We start from the raw sequence: 13,438 nt of genomic DNA on the forward strand, positions 1-13,438 counted from the left end.
TGATGAATGCCACGCCATTCCTCTTCAAACTGTCATTCCTGGCATAGTAGATCACATGGTTGTCTGATTCAAAATGGCCAAACAAGTCCACTTCAGCTCACTAATGCCAAGGATATCAATCTTTATGCGTTCCATTTCATTTTTGACAACTTCCAATTTTCCTAGATTCATACTTCGTACGTTCCATATTCCGATGATTAATGGATATCTGCAGCTGTTTCTCTTCAATTTGAATGGTGCCTCATCAGAAAGTGGAGGTCTTGAAAGCTTTACCTTATCCGTAGGAGTAAGGCTGTCTTTACTCAGATGATGCAGCTCTTTCCCAGTCCTATTTTGAGAGTCTTCTAACCTAACCAGACTATTCATAAAATTGCATGGTAATGTATCAAACAATGTTTCTTTGCTATTCATAGGGTTTCCCCTGGCCAATTCTTTGAGAAGTGGATGGCCTCCTCCTTCTTCCTAGTCTGTCTCAGTCTGTAAACTTGGCTGATACCTGTGCACCATGTGCATCCCACTGGGTTTGAAACACCAGTGGCTCAGCCCCAAAACACATCAACATGTCACCACAGTAGGACAAACCGACAGACAAGTTTGTCTTCCTGTTGGAAACCTCTCATATCACCCTTCCTTGGGTCCCTGTGGCTGACTCCTCCTCTGTCCAGATTCCTGGGCCTTTTAATCCCCTTTCTCCTGCTCTACCACCCTGATGCTTTGGGCGTGCCTGAGTTCCCTTTCCTCACCTGGATCACTGCAGCTGACTGCTCCTCTGTCTGGGTTCCTGGCTTTTAATCCCCCTTCTCCTGCTCTCCTGCCCTGCTGCTTCCTCCTTCAGTACCATTGTTCTAGATCATATGCCACTTTGGGCATGCCTGAGTTCTCTCTTCTCACCTGGATCCCTACGGCTGACTGCTCCTCTGTCCAGGTTCCTGGCTTGTAATCTCCTTTCTGCCGCTCTCCTGTCTTGCTGCTTTGGGTGTGCCTGGGTTCTCTCTCCTATAATGTTCAATATTATGATTCTCTCTTAAAAACACTGCCTATACCTAGTGTGGTATAGGCAGTGTTTTTAAGAGAGAATCATAGTATTGAACATTGCAAATGATAACATCAGCAAATTTCATGCTGCAACATTATATGTAGTACTTATTACTAACAATAAGATGTACAAAAAAATATATACAGTCATAATGTGGTTCATTGTAACTCAAATACATCATAAGTCAGAGACTACCTTTACAGTCTGTGGTATCTTGGCATCATGTCTTAGGTTAAATGACTGAATTTTGTTCATTTGTTTTAATGACACATAAAATGATGGTGTGCTTTATATCGATGATGTCCTCAATTCAAGTGATAAAGTATATGGCTTTAAGACACCCACCACTGACTCATATTAGCAGGAAAACTTATCTTTGATCTCTGCTTCCCAGAATGACTAAATATTTTTATGGAGCTCCTTGGTTTCTCTGTAGTATCACATTGTAGCAAAAGTGTCTCTAGAAAGTATAATTGGGTGACAGAGAGCAAGCTGTCCTTGGGTAGGGCACATTATTAGGTGCTTGGTTGCTAACTGAAAGGTTGATGGTTCAGACTCACCATGAGACACTCAGAAGACAGATCTGGCAATCTATTTCCAAAATATCACAGCCATTGAAAACCCTGTAGAGTGCGGTTCTACTTAGACACATATGGGATCATCCTGAATCAGAATAGGTGCCAAGACAACTTGGGGTTTTTTTTGTTTTGTTTCTAGAGAATAAGCTAATTCAATTAGTGAATGCCTGTAGTAGGTACCTCCTCTCCCTTTTAGAAACAAAAACAAAATAAATAACCATATATAAATATATGATATACACACATATAGAAAAATGCAAAAGTAATTCTTACTCTGGGAAAAAATTTAAAAATCATAAGGAAGAATCACACAGTCTTCCTAAAATCAATTCTATTTGCATTTTAATTTTTTTCTGTATTTGTATATATTCATAAATATTTGCAAAAATGAGATAATAGCCTGATATTTTCATGTAGCCATTTGTTTTGACCCTTTTCCTAGGCTAGTAAATATTTTTTACACCATAATGTATGCATAATACTCTGTTCCATGAATATATAGTATAATCTCTTTTAATCCACTGTCTCTTTCAACCCACTTGCCAGAGCAAATGATCCCCATCCCTCTACTGACCACAGACATGCAGCAGGCAGCTTTGTAGTACTCTTGCATATTTCTGAACTTGAGTTATATCCTTATTAAGAATGAGCATCTTCACACAATGATAGCTGGGTTTCCAGGACAGACAGCTCAAGAGAAATCTGGGCAAAAGTTGTATCATGTTGTCTTACCAAGCTTCACAAGTCATAGCATCACTTCTGCCTCCTTCTGTTGATTGAGGCAGATACAAAGGCTCCCCTGAAAGGAGAGGGGAAATAGACTCTCTTTCTTGGGCATGTGTGACCAGGAATATTGCTGTGTCTATTTTCTGAAAATATAATCTGTCACATGTGGTACCCTGATAACTAGAATGTCAGCTACATTATAGGCATTATTGTCCTGATAAACTGACCCCTTGATAGATTGTATCTGGACTGGGAGAACTCTAAGTACCTGATAAAATCTACAATTCTGACTCATAGTGACCTTATAAGACAGAATAGAACTGCCCCATAGGAGTTCTAAGGTTGTAAATCTTTATGGAAGTAGTCTTGCATCTTCTCTCTCCCACGGAGGGCTGGTAGGTTCAAACCACTGACCTTTTGGTCAGCAGTCCAATGCTTTAACCAGAGCATCGCAGAGCTCTTTCAAGTACCTGATAGGGGCACCATATTTAGGTCTTGCTTGAGAGGAGTTACTCTACTAACTGCATATCCCTTACTCATCTCACTGCCATCGAGTTCCCAACTCATAGCGACTCCCCCTTGGGTTTCTGAGGCAGAATCTCTATAAAGGTAGATTGCCCAATCTTCCTTCCAAGGAGTGGCTGGTAAGTTTGAACTGCCAGCCTTCTGGTTTAGCAGTCAAATGCCCAAGTGCCTTAGGTACTATGCCACCAGAGCGCCTTACAAGGATCCTGAAAACTCTGCCTGTGGCCTTATAACAAGACATACTGGTTCCTGTGGAGCACTAAACCAGGCAGCTCCCACACCTGCCTGATACAGGTCTCATTTCCTAACTCTTGGATGACTATTGTGATCTGTTGCCTGCATTAATGTTATAAGGACTATTGAGAAGGAACCTGAAGGTGCTCTGCCAGCGCTGTTTTTCTGTCCTTTGTCTTTCAGAATAGACTGGGGCTAGGCTTTTCTGTGGTGGCCTAGTGAGTGTCAGTATTTAGTGGATCCTAATACCTGGTGCGTGCTGCAATAACCTAAATTTTTTGCTCCTGCTGTAACTCATTTTCTGTTAACCAAGCAACTTCCAGCTATGATCATCCAGAAAAAAGGCTTCCAATTACCTATTTTTTGCTTAACTAATCCTGTGTGTGAAATTTATATTATTTCTAGTTTTTACTAGTATTAAATGGTGCTGTGATTGACATCATTCATGTATTCAGTGCTTTTGAATTGCCATTATATCTCAGGCCCTGTCCTAAGTATGGAGATAGAACACTGAATAAAACAAAGTCCCTACTCCCTACACTCCAGTAGGGGGAAGGTATGCACTAACACGACTCACACATACACACACATTATGCCAAATGAGGAAAAATAAGAGTGATGAGGCTGAAGAGGTGTTATTTTTAAAAGACTGACCCAGCAAGGACTCTGATAAGGTAACATTTAAGCAAAGACCTGAGATATATTTTAGGATAAAGCCATATCAGATACCTGAGAGTTTATTTTCCTTCCAGGCATAGGGGATAGAACTGCTTAAGCCTAGAGTTGGGAGTATAGAGCATCTCTCTCAAATTCCACATATATGATTACTTTTAGAATTAGAATTGCTGTGTCAAATCATTGGGAGCTCTGGTAGCATAGTGCCTAAGGCACTTGACTGCTAATCAGAAGGCTGGCGGTTCAAACCCACCAGCCACTCCTTGGAAGGAAGGCTGGGCAATCTACTTCCGTAGTGATACTACCTCAGAAACCCAAGGAGGGATCGCTATGAGTCAGGTCCGACTTGACGGCACATAGCAACAACAACAACATGTCAAATCATATGCATGTCTTAGACATCTGATACAAAAAAAAAAAACCACTGCCATTGAGTTGATTCTGACTCATAGCAACTCTTTAGGATTGGGTGGAACTGCCTCATAGGGGTTCCAAGGCTATAAATCTTTATGGAAGCAGACTATCTCTTCTTTTTTCCTGCTGAGCAGTTGGTGGATTTGAACTACTGACCTTTTGGTTAACAACTGAATGCCTTAACCACTGTGCCACCAGATATATATCACCAAATTGCTCACCAAAGTTATACCAATTTATAGGTCCACTTAATGTTATATCTTCTCCCTTATTAGAGTTTGTTTTCTGAAATTGTCTGTCACATAAAGTTCATTTTAAAGATATTCAGAAAGCATAAGAGGGTGTAAAATCAAAAAGTATGCATTCATGAAATATCCTATATGAATATTATAGAATAGAATAGGTTGTTAAAAGATATTTTTAACAAGTTCTCATCATTTTGTTAATTAGCACATTTCAAGTTATAAAGCCAGAGGCAATGACTAAAGAAAACTAATGATATACAAACATGATTTCTAGAAAATGAATACTCATCTCTATTCTTTGCATACTTTTATCAAACACATACATTAACATTTAAAAATAAAGTTCACAGGGAGTTTATGAAAGAAATATAGTGATTTGGGAATAAGATTTAAACTTTAGTCACAAATAAAGTTTTAAAAGTCCTCTACTTTTTTTTAAACTTACTGTTATATTTTCTATTTTCACTCTCCTATTTTTCTTTCATTCTTTACAGATTTCGATCAACCATATCTTAGTAAAGCACAGTATTTAAAATCCTTATCCAACAGCATCAGGGATTTGAGAACTTTGACTTACATATTAGATAATGGATTATGATAGAGAAAACCAGGTGTAGTGAGTGAAATATTACTTTGGATTCCACTCATTGAGGTGGCAAGTCTTAGTGCATTGAGAAGTGTTGTAAATAATTTCATATTATGTCTAGCATATTTTTATATTAACTTAAACTAATTTATTTAGGAGTAGCCTTTTTTTTACCTGTCACCTGCCTTCAGTGTTTATCAGCATTTTGCCACTCTTGAATGAATCATCTTTAGATCTGCCTACTCTTCATCTTCTACTTGATGAGAATTTATGATTCTTTTTTTAAGGAAAATTTACTTATTGAAATGTACGAGTTTTAGCTATACAATTTGAAGAGATGGATATACTCATGTAACCCACACACTTACCAAGATACAGAACAATTCCCATTTTTATTTCCCCAGTCAATAGTCCTATGTTCTGAAGCAACTACAGTTCCTGATTATTTTTCATCTCAGATTAATTTTGCCTGCCCTAGGACTTGACATAAACAGAATCATATAGTATGTACTTGCAGTGTAGTAAATCACATGGTATGGCTTTTCTGTCCATAGTCTTTGTAACTCCCATTTTGCTGTGAGCAACTGAATAGCTGGTTGTTAAAGTCATCCACCTGGGGCAGCACAAAGTAATCTTCTGGGAAAGTTTGCCCTCTCTCAGGTGTATAGAACTCTGATGTTGGAATTGGCTGGTTTTGCCATTCTGCCAGGCTCAAATGAGCCCTCCTAGAGGCAGAAGGAATCTCTCTGACTGCCAGCAGAGAGAGACACATTGCTGAGAGAGAGAGATATGCGGATGAGAGAGCGATGCATGGTAGAGAGATACGTGTGGCTGAGAGAGAGAGAGGTGTGTGGCTGAGAGAGAAATGCAGCTGAGAGAGAGAGAAAGAGAGATGCACAACTGAAAAAGATGCCTGGCTGAGAGATGGCAGCACTGGAACCAAGAGGCACAAGACAGAGTGGCAGGCTTCCCTGGCCCACATAGGCAGAGGCTAGGCCAAGAGACCAAGGGCCAGAGAGGCGTGTCTAAGGGCATAGCAGAGGGAAGACTTTCCTGACTGAAGAACTGTATGCTGAACACGTTCCTGAATTTGAATTGTAGCCTGTTGCTTTCCTAATAAGCCCCATAATCTGTGAGTTCTGTGTAGCCACTGCAGCAAATTATTGAACCCAACAGGGAGATGGTGGGTGCCATGAGAGATATGGTTGGTGTCAAGGTTGGTAAGAGGGCTGGAGGGTGGCGGCATGTCTGGCCTCATAGGAACAGGCCTTGGGCTACTGATGGTGATTCTGTCTTCCTCTTGTGCAGTCAGAGGTCAGAAGGTGCCGCCCCCATGTCTCCTTAGCAGTTGGTGTTAGATATGGTGGGATTTATTGCAGTGTCTCCAGACTCATAGAAGCATGGGACTTTGTAAAAGAAAGAAGGGGCCTGGAAAGTGAAACTTTGGATTCTTAGATGGTTACTTTGGTTGGTAATACTTGTTAAAGGAGCTAATTGATCCAGAGGCCAGGGCTTTTGGTTACACCCAGCCAAAGGCCCACAGCCATATACATAGAATGGGGAAATAAGGTGAAGAGATGAAACTGGAATGTCTTAAAAAAAAGGATTATGTGTTTATTTGAATGTACTATGGATACTGCCTTGGAAATCCAAGGAGGGGTCGCTATGAGTCAGATCCGCCTTGATGGCAGGTTTTTTGTTTGTTTGTTTGTTTGGTATTTGTACATTAGAAATGATTATGGAGTATGGATAACACGAGAGTATGTAAGTCCGCCAGCAGCCAATACTTGATTGGATATTTTGAAAGGGGAAGTTGAATTTGCCCAGAAAAAAACACAGGCTTTTATTTCAAACCCTGTGTGTAGAGGATAGAGGGTTTAGGTAGAAAACCTGAGCCCCACCCAGAACTACTAAGAGGACAGTAGATCTGCATTTGAAGACAGGACTTACAGAGATAAAAAATTACTGTTGGGCTTTTTGAATTTCAAGCAAGCGGTTTGGCTTTGGGTGCATCAGGGCAGGAAAATCATGTTCCATGAGAGAGACCCCTTCTAGGACTGGAAGTTAAAGGAAGCCAGCAAGTAGTAGGCTTGTATGCTGCTCGCTGTGACCACCTCGGTCCACTTGACTGGGAGTGAGGAAAGTGCAGCAATGAAGAAGCAGGCTGAGTTTGGTACTCTTTGACCTAGGCCACAGAGGCTAGGGATGAGAGGGAGGGCTGACTGGTCTGAAATGCAAGGAGTTGTGAGCCTACAGTCATGGAAATAGTCCCTGAGGACTGAGGATGAGAGAGAGAAGGTGCTGGCTGGTCTGAAGTGAAGGGAAGAGTGTGACTCCCAAACTTGGCAGTTGGTACCCATGACCTAGCTGGGATGGCTAGGGCTGAGCTGACCAAATGAAGAGGAAGATGTTTGACACTGAGCTGGTGTTAAGTTGCTGCAATTTGATGGCTTGCGCTGGGCTGGACTTTGCTTGTTTATGTATGCAGATGCCCAAAGTTTCCAAGCAGAACAGAAGATTCTTCAGAGAGAAAGGACAGTGCTTGTCTCCTCAGAGTACTGGTTGATAGGGATGGGCAAATTAGAAATTGGCTATTTAAATAGGGGGAGATAAAGGCATGAAGTGCTGATGATGAAGCGATGCTAATTTTTGAAATATAAAAGGAATAATGGCTGGAAAAGCCAGGGGGTGGCCTGTGGTGTAATAAATTACATGGTGTCGCTTTTCTAACCTTAGTCTTTGTAACTCCCACTTTGCTGTGAGAAACTGAGTAGCTGTTTGTTAAAAAGTCATCCACCTGGGGTAGCACAAAATAATCTGAGAAAATTTGTTCGCTCTCAGGTGTGTAGAACTCTGATGTTGGGATTGGTTGGTTTTGCCACTCTGCCAGGCTCAAAATGAGTCTTCCTAGAAGCACAAGGAATCTCTTTGAAGGCTGGCTGAGAGAGATGCACTTCTGAGAGAGAGAAGGGTGCTGCTGAGAGACTCACAGCTGGGAAAGAGAGATGCACAGCTGGGAAAGAGAGATGTGCAGCTGGGAAAGAGAGATGCACAGCTGGGAAAGAGATGTGCAGCTGAGAGAGAGAGATGTGCAGCTGAGAGAGAGAGATGTGCAGCTGAGAGAGAGAGATGTGCAGCTGAGAGAGAGAGACATGAAGCTGAAAGAGACACCCAGCTGAGAAATGGCAGCAGTGGAACCAAGAAGCACAAGACAGAACAGCAGACTTACCTGGCCCACAAAGACAGAGGCCAGGCCAAGAGGCCAAGGGCCAGAGAGGTGTGTCTGAGGTCGAAGCAGTGGGGAGACTAACTACAGCAACAACAAAGTTCTTGATACTTGCTGATGCATGATACTAACTCAGAACAATGTATTGAAGTGGACAGGTAAGACATCAACCTCAAAAATTCTAAATCAGTTGAATTTTTAATGAAATTCCATTTTATTGAAAAAACAATATATATTGCAAACAAATATAAAAATTGCTAAACTTGTTTACAGCAGCTTTATTCACAATTGTCAAAAATGGAAACAACTCAAATGCCTATTTTGTATGGAGAATAGATTTAAAAAAATTGTGATATACCAATACAGTGGAATAGTACTTAGCTCTCACCCACATCATAAATGAGTCTCTTAGATGTTTGTAGGGAGCTGATGAACAACTGTATCCTGAGTGCATTCCAGAATTTGAGTTGTAGCCTGTTGCTTCCCTAATAAACTCCATAATCTGTGAGTTCTGTGTGGCCACTGCAGTGAATTATCGAACCCAGCAAAGAGGTGGTGGGTGCCGCGAGAATTATGGTTGGTGTCAAGGTTGGTAAGAGGGCTGGAGGGTGGCAGCATGTCTGGCCTCATAGGAACAGGCCTTGGGCTGCGGATGGTGATTCTGTCTTCCTTTTGTGTAGTCAGAGGAGGTCAAAAGTGCTGCCTCCGTACCCCTTTAGCAGTACTCTTTTGTATCTAACAACTTTCATTCCCTCTGATATCTATGAGGTCTTTTGCAGCAAGTTTGCCCAATGCAGTATATTGTTTGATTTGTTGGCTGCTGCTTCCATGGGTATTGATCCAGGTATGAAATGAAATCCTTGACAACTTCAGTCTTTTCTCCATTTATTATGATGTTGCTTATTGGTTTAGTTGTGAGGAATTTTGTTTTCTTTATGGTGCAGAAGACCTCTTTAAAGTATTAAAGAGCAAAGATATCATTTTGAAGACTAAGGTGTGCCTGACCCAAGCCTTGATATTTTCAACTGCCTCATATGCATGTGAAAGCTGGACAATGAATAAAGAAGACTGAGGAAAAAGATACATTTGAATTATGATATTGGCAAAGAATATTGTATATGCCATGTACTAAACGAACAAATCTGCCTTGGAAGAAGTACAGCCATTATGCTCCTTAGAAGTGAGAATGGCAAGACTTTGTCCATCATACTTTGTTCATGTTACAAGGAAGGAAAGGAAAAGGATATCATGCTTGGTAAAGTAGAGAGAGGGTCAGTGAAAAAGAGGAAGACCCTCTATGAGATGGATTGACATAGTGGCTACAGCAGTGGTCTCAAGCATAGCAACAATTGTGAGGATGGCAAAGGACTGTGCTGTGAGTCAGGACTGACTCAGCAGCACCTAACCACACAACAAATGTCTAAACTCACTGCCGTCGAGTCATTTCCGACTCATAGTGACCCTTCCTTGGGTTTCCAAGGCAGTATCTCTATGGAAGTAGATTGCCCAACTTTCCTTCCGAGGAGTGACTGGTGAGTTTGAACTGCCAGCCTTCTGGTTAGCAGTCAAGTGCCTGAGGCACTATGCTACCAGAGCTCCCTACAAATGTCTAAGAGATTCATTTATGGTGTGGGTGAGAGCTAAGTACTATTCCATTGTATTGGTATATCACAATTTTTTTAAATCTATTCTCCATATAAAATAGGCATTTGAGTTGTTTACATTTTTGACAATTATGAATAAAGCTGCTGTAAACAAGTTTAGCAATTTTTATATTTGTTTGCAATATATATTGTTTTTTAAATAAAATGGAATTTCCTAAAAAATTCAGCTGATTAGAATTTTTGAGGTTGATATCTTACCTGTCCACTTCAATACATTGTTCTGAGTTAGTATCATGCATCAGCAAGTATCAAGAACTTTGTTGTTGCTGTACTTAGTTGCCATCTAGTCAGTATCAACTCATGGTGACCTCACGTAACAGAGTAGAATTGTCTCATAGGGTTTTCTAGGCTATAATCTGCCAGAGCAGATTGTCAGGTCTTTCTCCCATAAAGCCACTGGCTGGGTTTGAACCACCAACCTTTTGGTTAGTAGCTAAGTGCTTAAATCTTGTACCACCAAGGCTCCTTTCCATTAACTTTTAACATTTCAAAGTTTATATGAAACTAATACGTAGTATTTGAGAATCCTTGCTTTTGTCAGGAGTTGAATTGAATAATACTTTCATGAATGATAAAAAAAAGTTCCTCAAAAATTCGTTTAACTTTTCACTAACTTAATGGACTAGTAAGTAGTGCTTCTTTTTTCTTTCTCACTTGTTTTTAATTTTTTTTTTTTAGAAATGAGTCCTTAAGTCCTGAGTTAGTAGCAGCCGCATCTGCTGTTGCAGAGGCTTTCCCTTTGAACAAGCAGACGACCAAGTCAGAATTGCTCAGACAGCTCCGGCAGCATGAGGAAAACTCAAGGGCACAGAAGGATGGAGGAAGACAGAAAATTAGGTTAGTGCGTCGAGTAATGCTTATGACTTAAAGTGGGCTATTTTCATCTGTCTGGTGAGTAATACATAGATAATATAAAGTGAAAGTGATAAATGATAAGTAAAATGATCCTCAGAAATAGAGGTTTAGAGATTTGACTTTTTTGAAAAAATGTCTTGAGTAAGATTGTAGCTTTTAAAAGACCAGTTGAATGATTAAACTTTTCTTTTAGAAAATAGTGTAATTTCTTTTCCCTGAAAAATAAGTGTCAAATACGGTAATATTATAAATAAATAGGTAGTTAGGTAGACAAATAGGAGAGTAAGATTAGTTTCTTTGAAAAGATAAATCCTTTCAGTTGAGTAATTTGCTTATTTTATTCTCATTATGATAGTCTGCAGGCTTGTTATCTTCTTTCCCCTCTTAGTCTTACGTTTGAGCTGACATCTTTCTGTTCAAATGGCTCATCTCTCATACTTTATGCTAGATTATACTACTTGCTGCCGAAATATACTAAGTGGTGATGCTTTGCTTTAGAGAGTAAGCTAAACCAGTAGGTTCAATGAGAGTGTGTACCAGATTTATCTTGGGAAGTTAAAAGAAAAATACAAATGTCTAGGCTGTCAGTCACATGACCCATTTTGTTTGTATTTGAACAAATAAAGGGCAATAAATAAATATGCCTAAATTTGAAGTTATGAAGTTTGAAGTGATTAAGTATTCAAGTTGTTGAATCTGGGTGATAGGTATACAGATGTTGATTATACTTTCCTACAGACTTTGGATGTTTGATAATTTCTCATAAGTGAGACTTTTAATTATGTTTCAAATGAAGGTTTCTGAAGAACCTTTTTAAAAGATAGAGGGAAGCCTAAATATTGATGGTCTGTGGTATGAGAATGTTAAATTTGTGACAGTTTTTTTATTTAAACCTAATTTTTATGCTGTATTACGTGAAATAAGAATTAAATGACTTGAATCTCTTATTTAAGAAAGTTTATTACTATTGATTAGCTAAAATTTATAATACACTTGACCTTTTTATTATTTCAGTTTCAGCAACATAATATCGGATATGAAAGTTGCCAAATCTGCTACATTTAGAGTTAGTACAAGACCAGAGCACCAGATAGAATTTGATGAAGGGTCTGATACTTACTCTGACCATCAGAAGAACGCTCATCTTAGAAAAAGGTATTCAAGTTTTGCAGTCTATTTGATTTTGTTTGTTTTTACCTTAACTATGTTGTTTTGTTGTTAGGTGCCACCAAGTCAGTTCTGACGCATAGTGACCCTGTATACAACAGATCTAAGCACTATTGGGTCTTGTACCATCCTCACAGTCACTGTAGTGCTTCAGCCCATTGTTACAGCCACTGTGTCAGTTCATCTTGTTGAAGGTCCTCCTCTTTTTCGCTGACCCTCTGCTTTACCAAGTACGATGTCCTTTTCTAGGGACTGACCCCTCCTGATAACATGTACAAAGTATGAGAGATGAAGTCTCACCATACTTGCTTATAAGGAGCGTTCTGACTAGAGCATTACAAGACAAATTTGTTCATTCTTCTGGCAGTCTGTGGTCTATTCAGTATTCTTCACCAACATGGATAATTCAAAGGCATGAATTCTTCTGCCTTCCTTATTCATTGGCCAGCTTTCCCATGTATATGAGGCTATTGAAAATATCATGGCTTGGGTTAGATGCACCATAGTCTTGATTAAGTATAATTTACTATTAAATTTACATTAACTATAGATTTACTTTATTGCTTGTCAGTATTCATTGCTGATAGGTATCTCGGCATTATGGATACATTCGTATCTTTTTCCTTACTCTATATACCATTTCCTAGAGAGGGAGAAGTATGCAGAATTTAGCAGTTGAAATCGATTTGAAAGCAACTAACAAACATTATTCTAGACCATGAATTTAAGTGGGTCCTGCTTCCCATCTACCCACACTAAATTGGGGTCTCCTGATTTAGAGTACATGGAGGTGACTGAATTATGAACAAATAAACATTTTGGAAGAAACATTATTTTTAATTCTAAATGCCTGACAGTGTATATTCATTTCCTTTTATTTATTTATAGTCATCTTTCTTCAGATTTTGGAAAAATAACCCACCATCCAATGACAACAACAACAAAAAAAGGCAGAGAGTGCATATATGCTTTATAGAGATAGGTTATTTATGATGATTTGAATTTGGTAACTTGCAATTTTGTTTTTTTGTGATTTAGGTGAAAATTTACAGAGTAAATTCATTTTCATAAAGCAGTTCATACACATTTTGTTTCATGACATTGACTACAATTCCCCACAATCTAACAGCTTTCTTCTTACTTCCTCCCTGTAGTACCTTTTTCCTATGTCCTTCTTTCCTGTACATTCCTGCCCATTGAGCTATCTCCATGATGCAAATACTGTCCTTCTGTTCTTTCATGATTGATTGTTCTAAGGAGTGTATCTACCTGATGTAAATGTTCACCCTATATGCTTGTCTGTTATTTGGCTAGAAGCCACAGAAATGAGTTCAATTCCAGACTTGAAGGGTAACTAGGGTCCACAGTCTCAGGTGTCTCACCAGGCTCTATCAGACCAGTAAATCTGTTTTTTTTTTTTTTTTTAAATGATTTTGAGTTTTATTCTACTTTGTTTTCCTACTCTATCCAGAATCTGCTACCCTGATTGCTTTCTGAGTGGTTGACA

At 39.4% G+C, this 13,438-nt stretch overlaps 1 protein-coding gene across 1 annotated transcript in view; it reads left to right on the top strand.

Moving 5' to 3' along the window:
* MRPS31 (mitochondrial ribosomal protein S31) overlaps positions 1 to 13,438 on the top strand; it is a 77,369-nt gene that overhangs the window by 12,390 nt on the left and 51,541 nt on the right. The window contains exons 3-5 of the mRNA XM_042781568.1: positions 10,588 to 10,746; positions 11,779 to 11,919; positions 13,299 to 13,304. Coding sequence (XP_042637502.1) covers positions 10,588 to 10,746; positions 11,779 to 11,919; positions 13,299 to 13,304 — 306 coding nt within the window. The remainder of the gene's footprint in view (positions 1 to 10,587; positions 10,747 to 11,778; positions 11,920 to 13,298; positions 13,305 to 13,438) is intronic.

The sequence above is a fragment of the Orycteropus afer genome, unplaced genomic scaffold, assembly GCF_000298275.1.
Source record: "Orycteropus afer afer isolate SDZICR_OR568_19922 unplaced genomic scaffold, OryAfe1.0 scaffold00134, whole genome shotgun sequence".
Taxonomy (NCBI): domain Eukaryota; kingdom Metazoa; phylum Chordata; class Mammalia; order Tubulidentata; family Orycteropodidae; genus Orycteropus; species Orycteropus afer.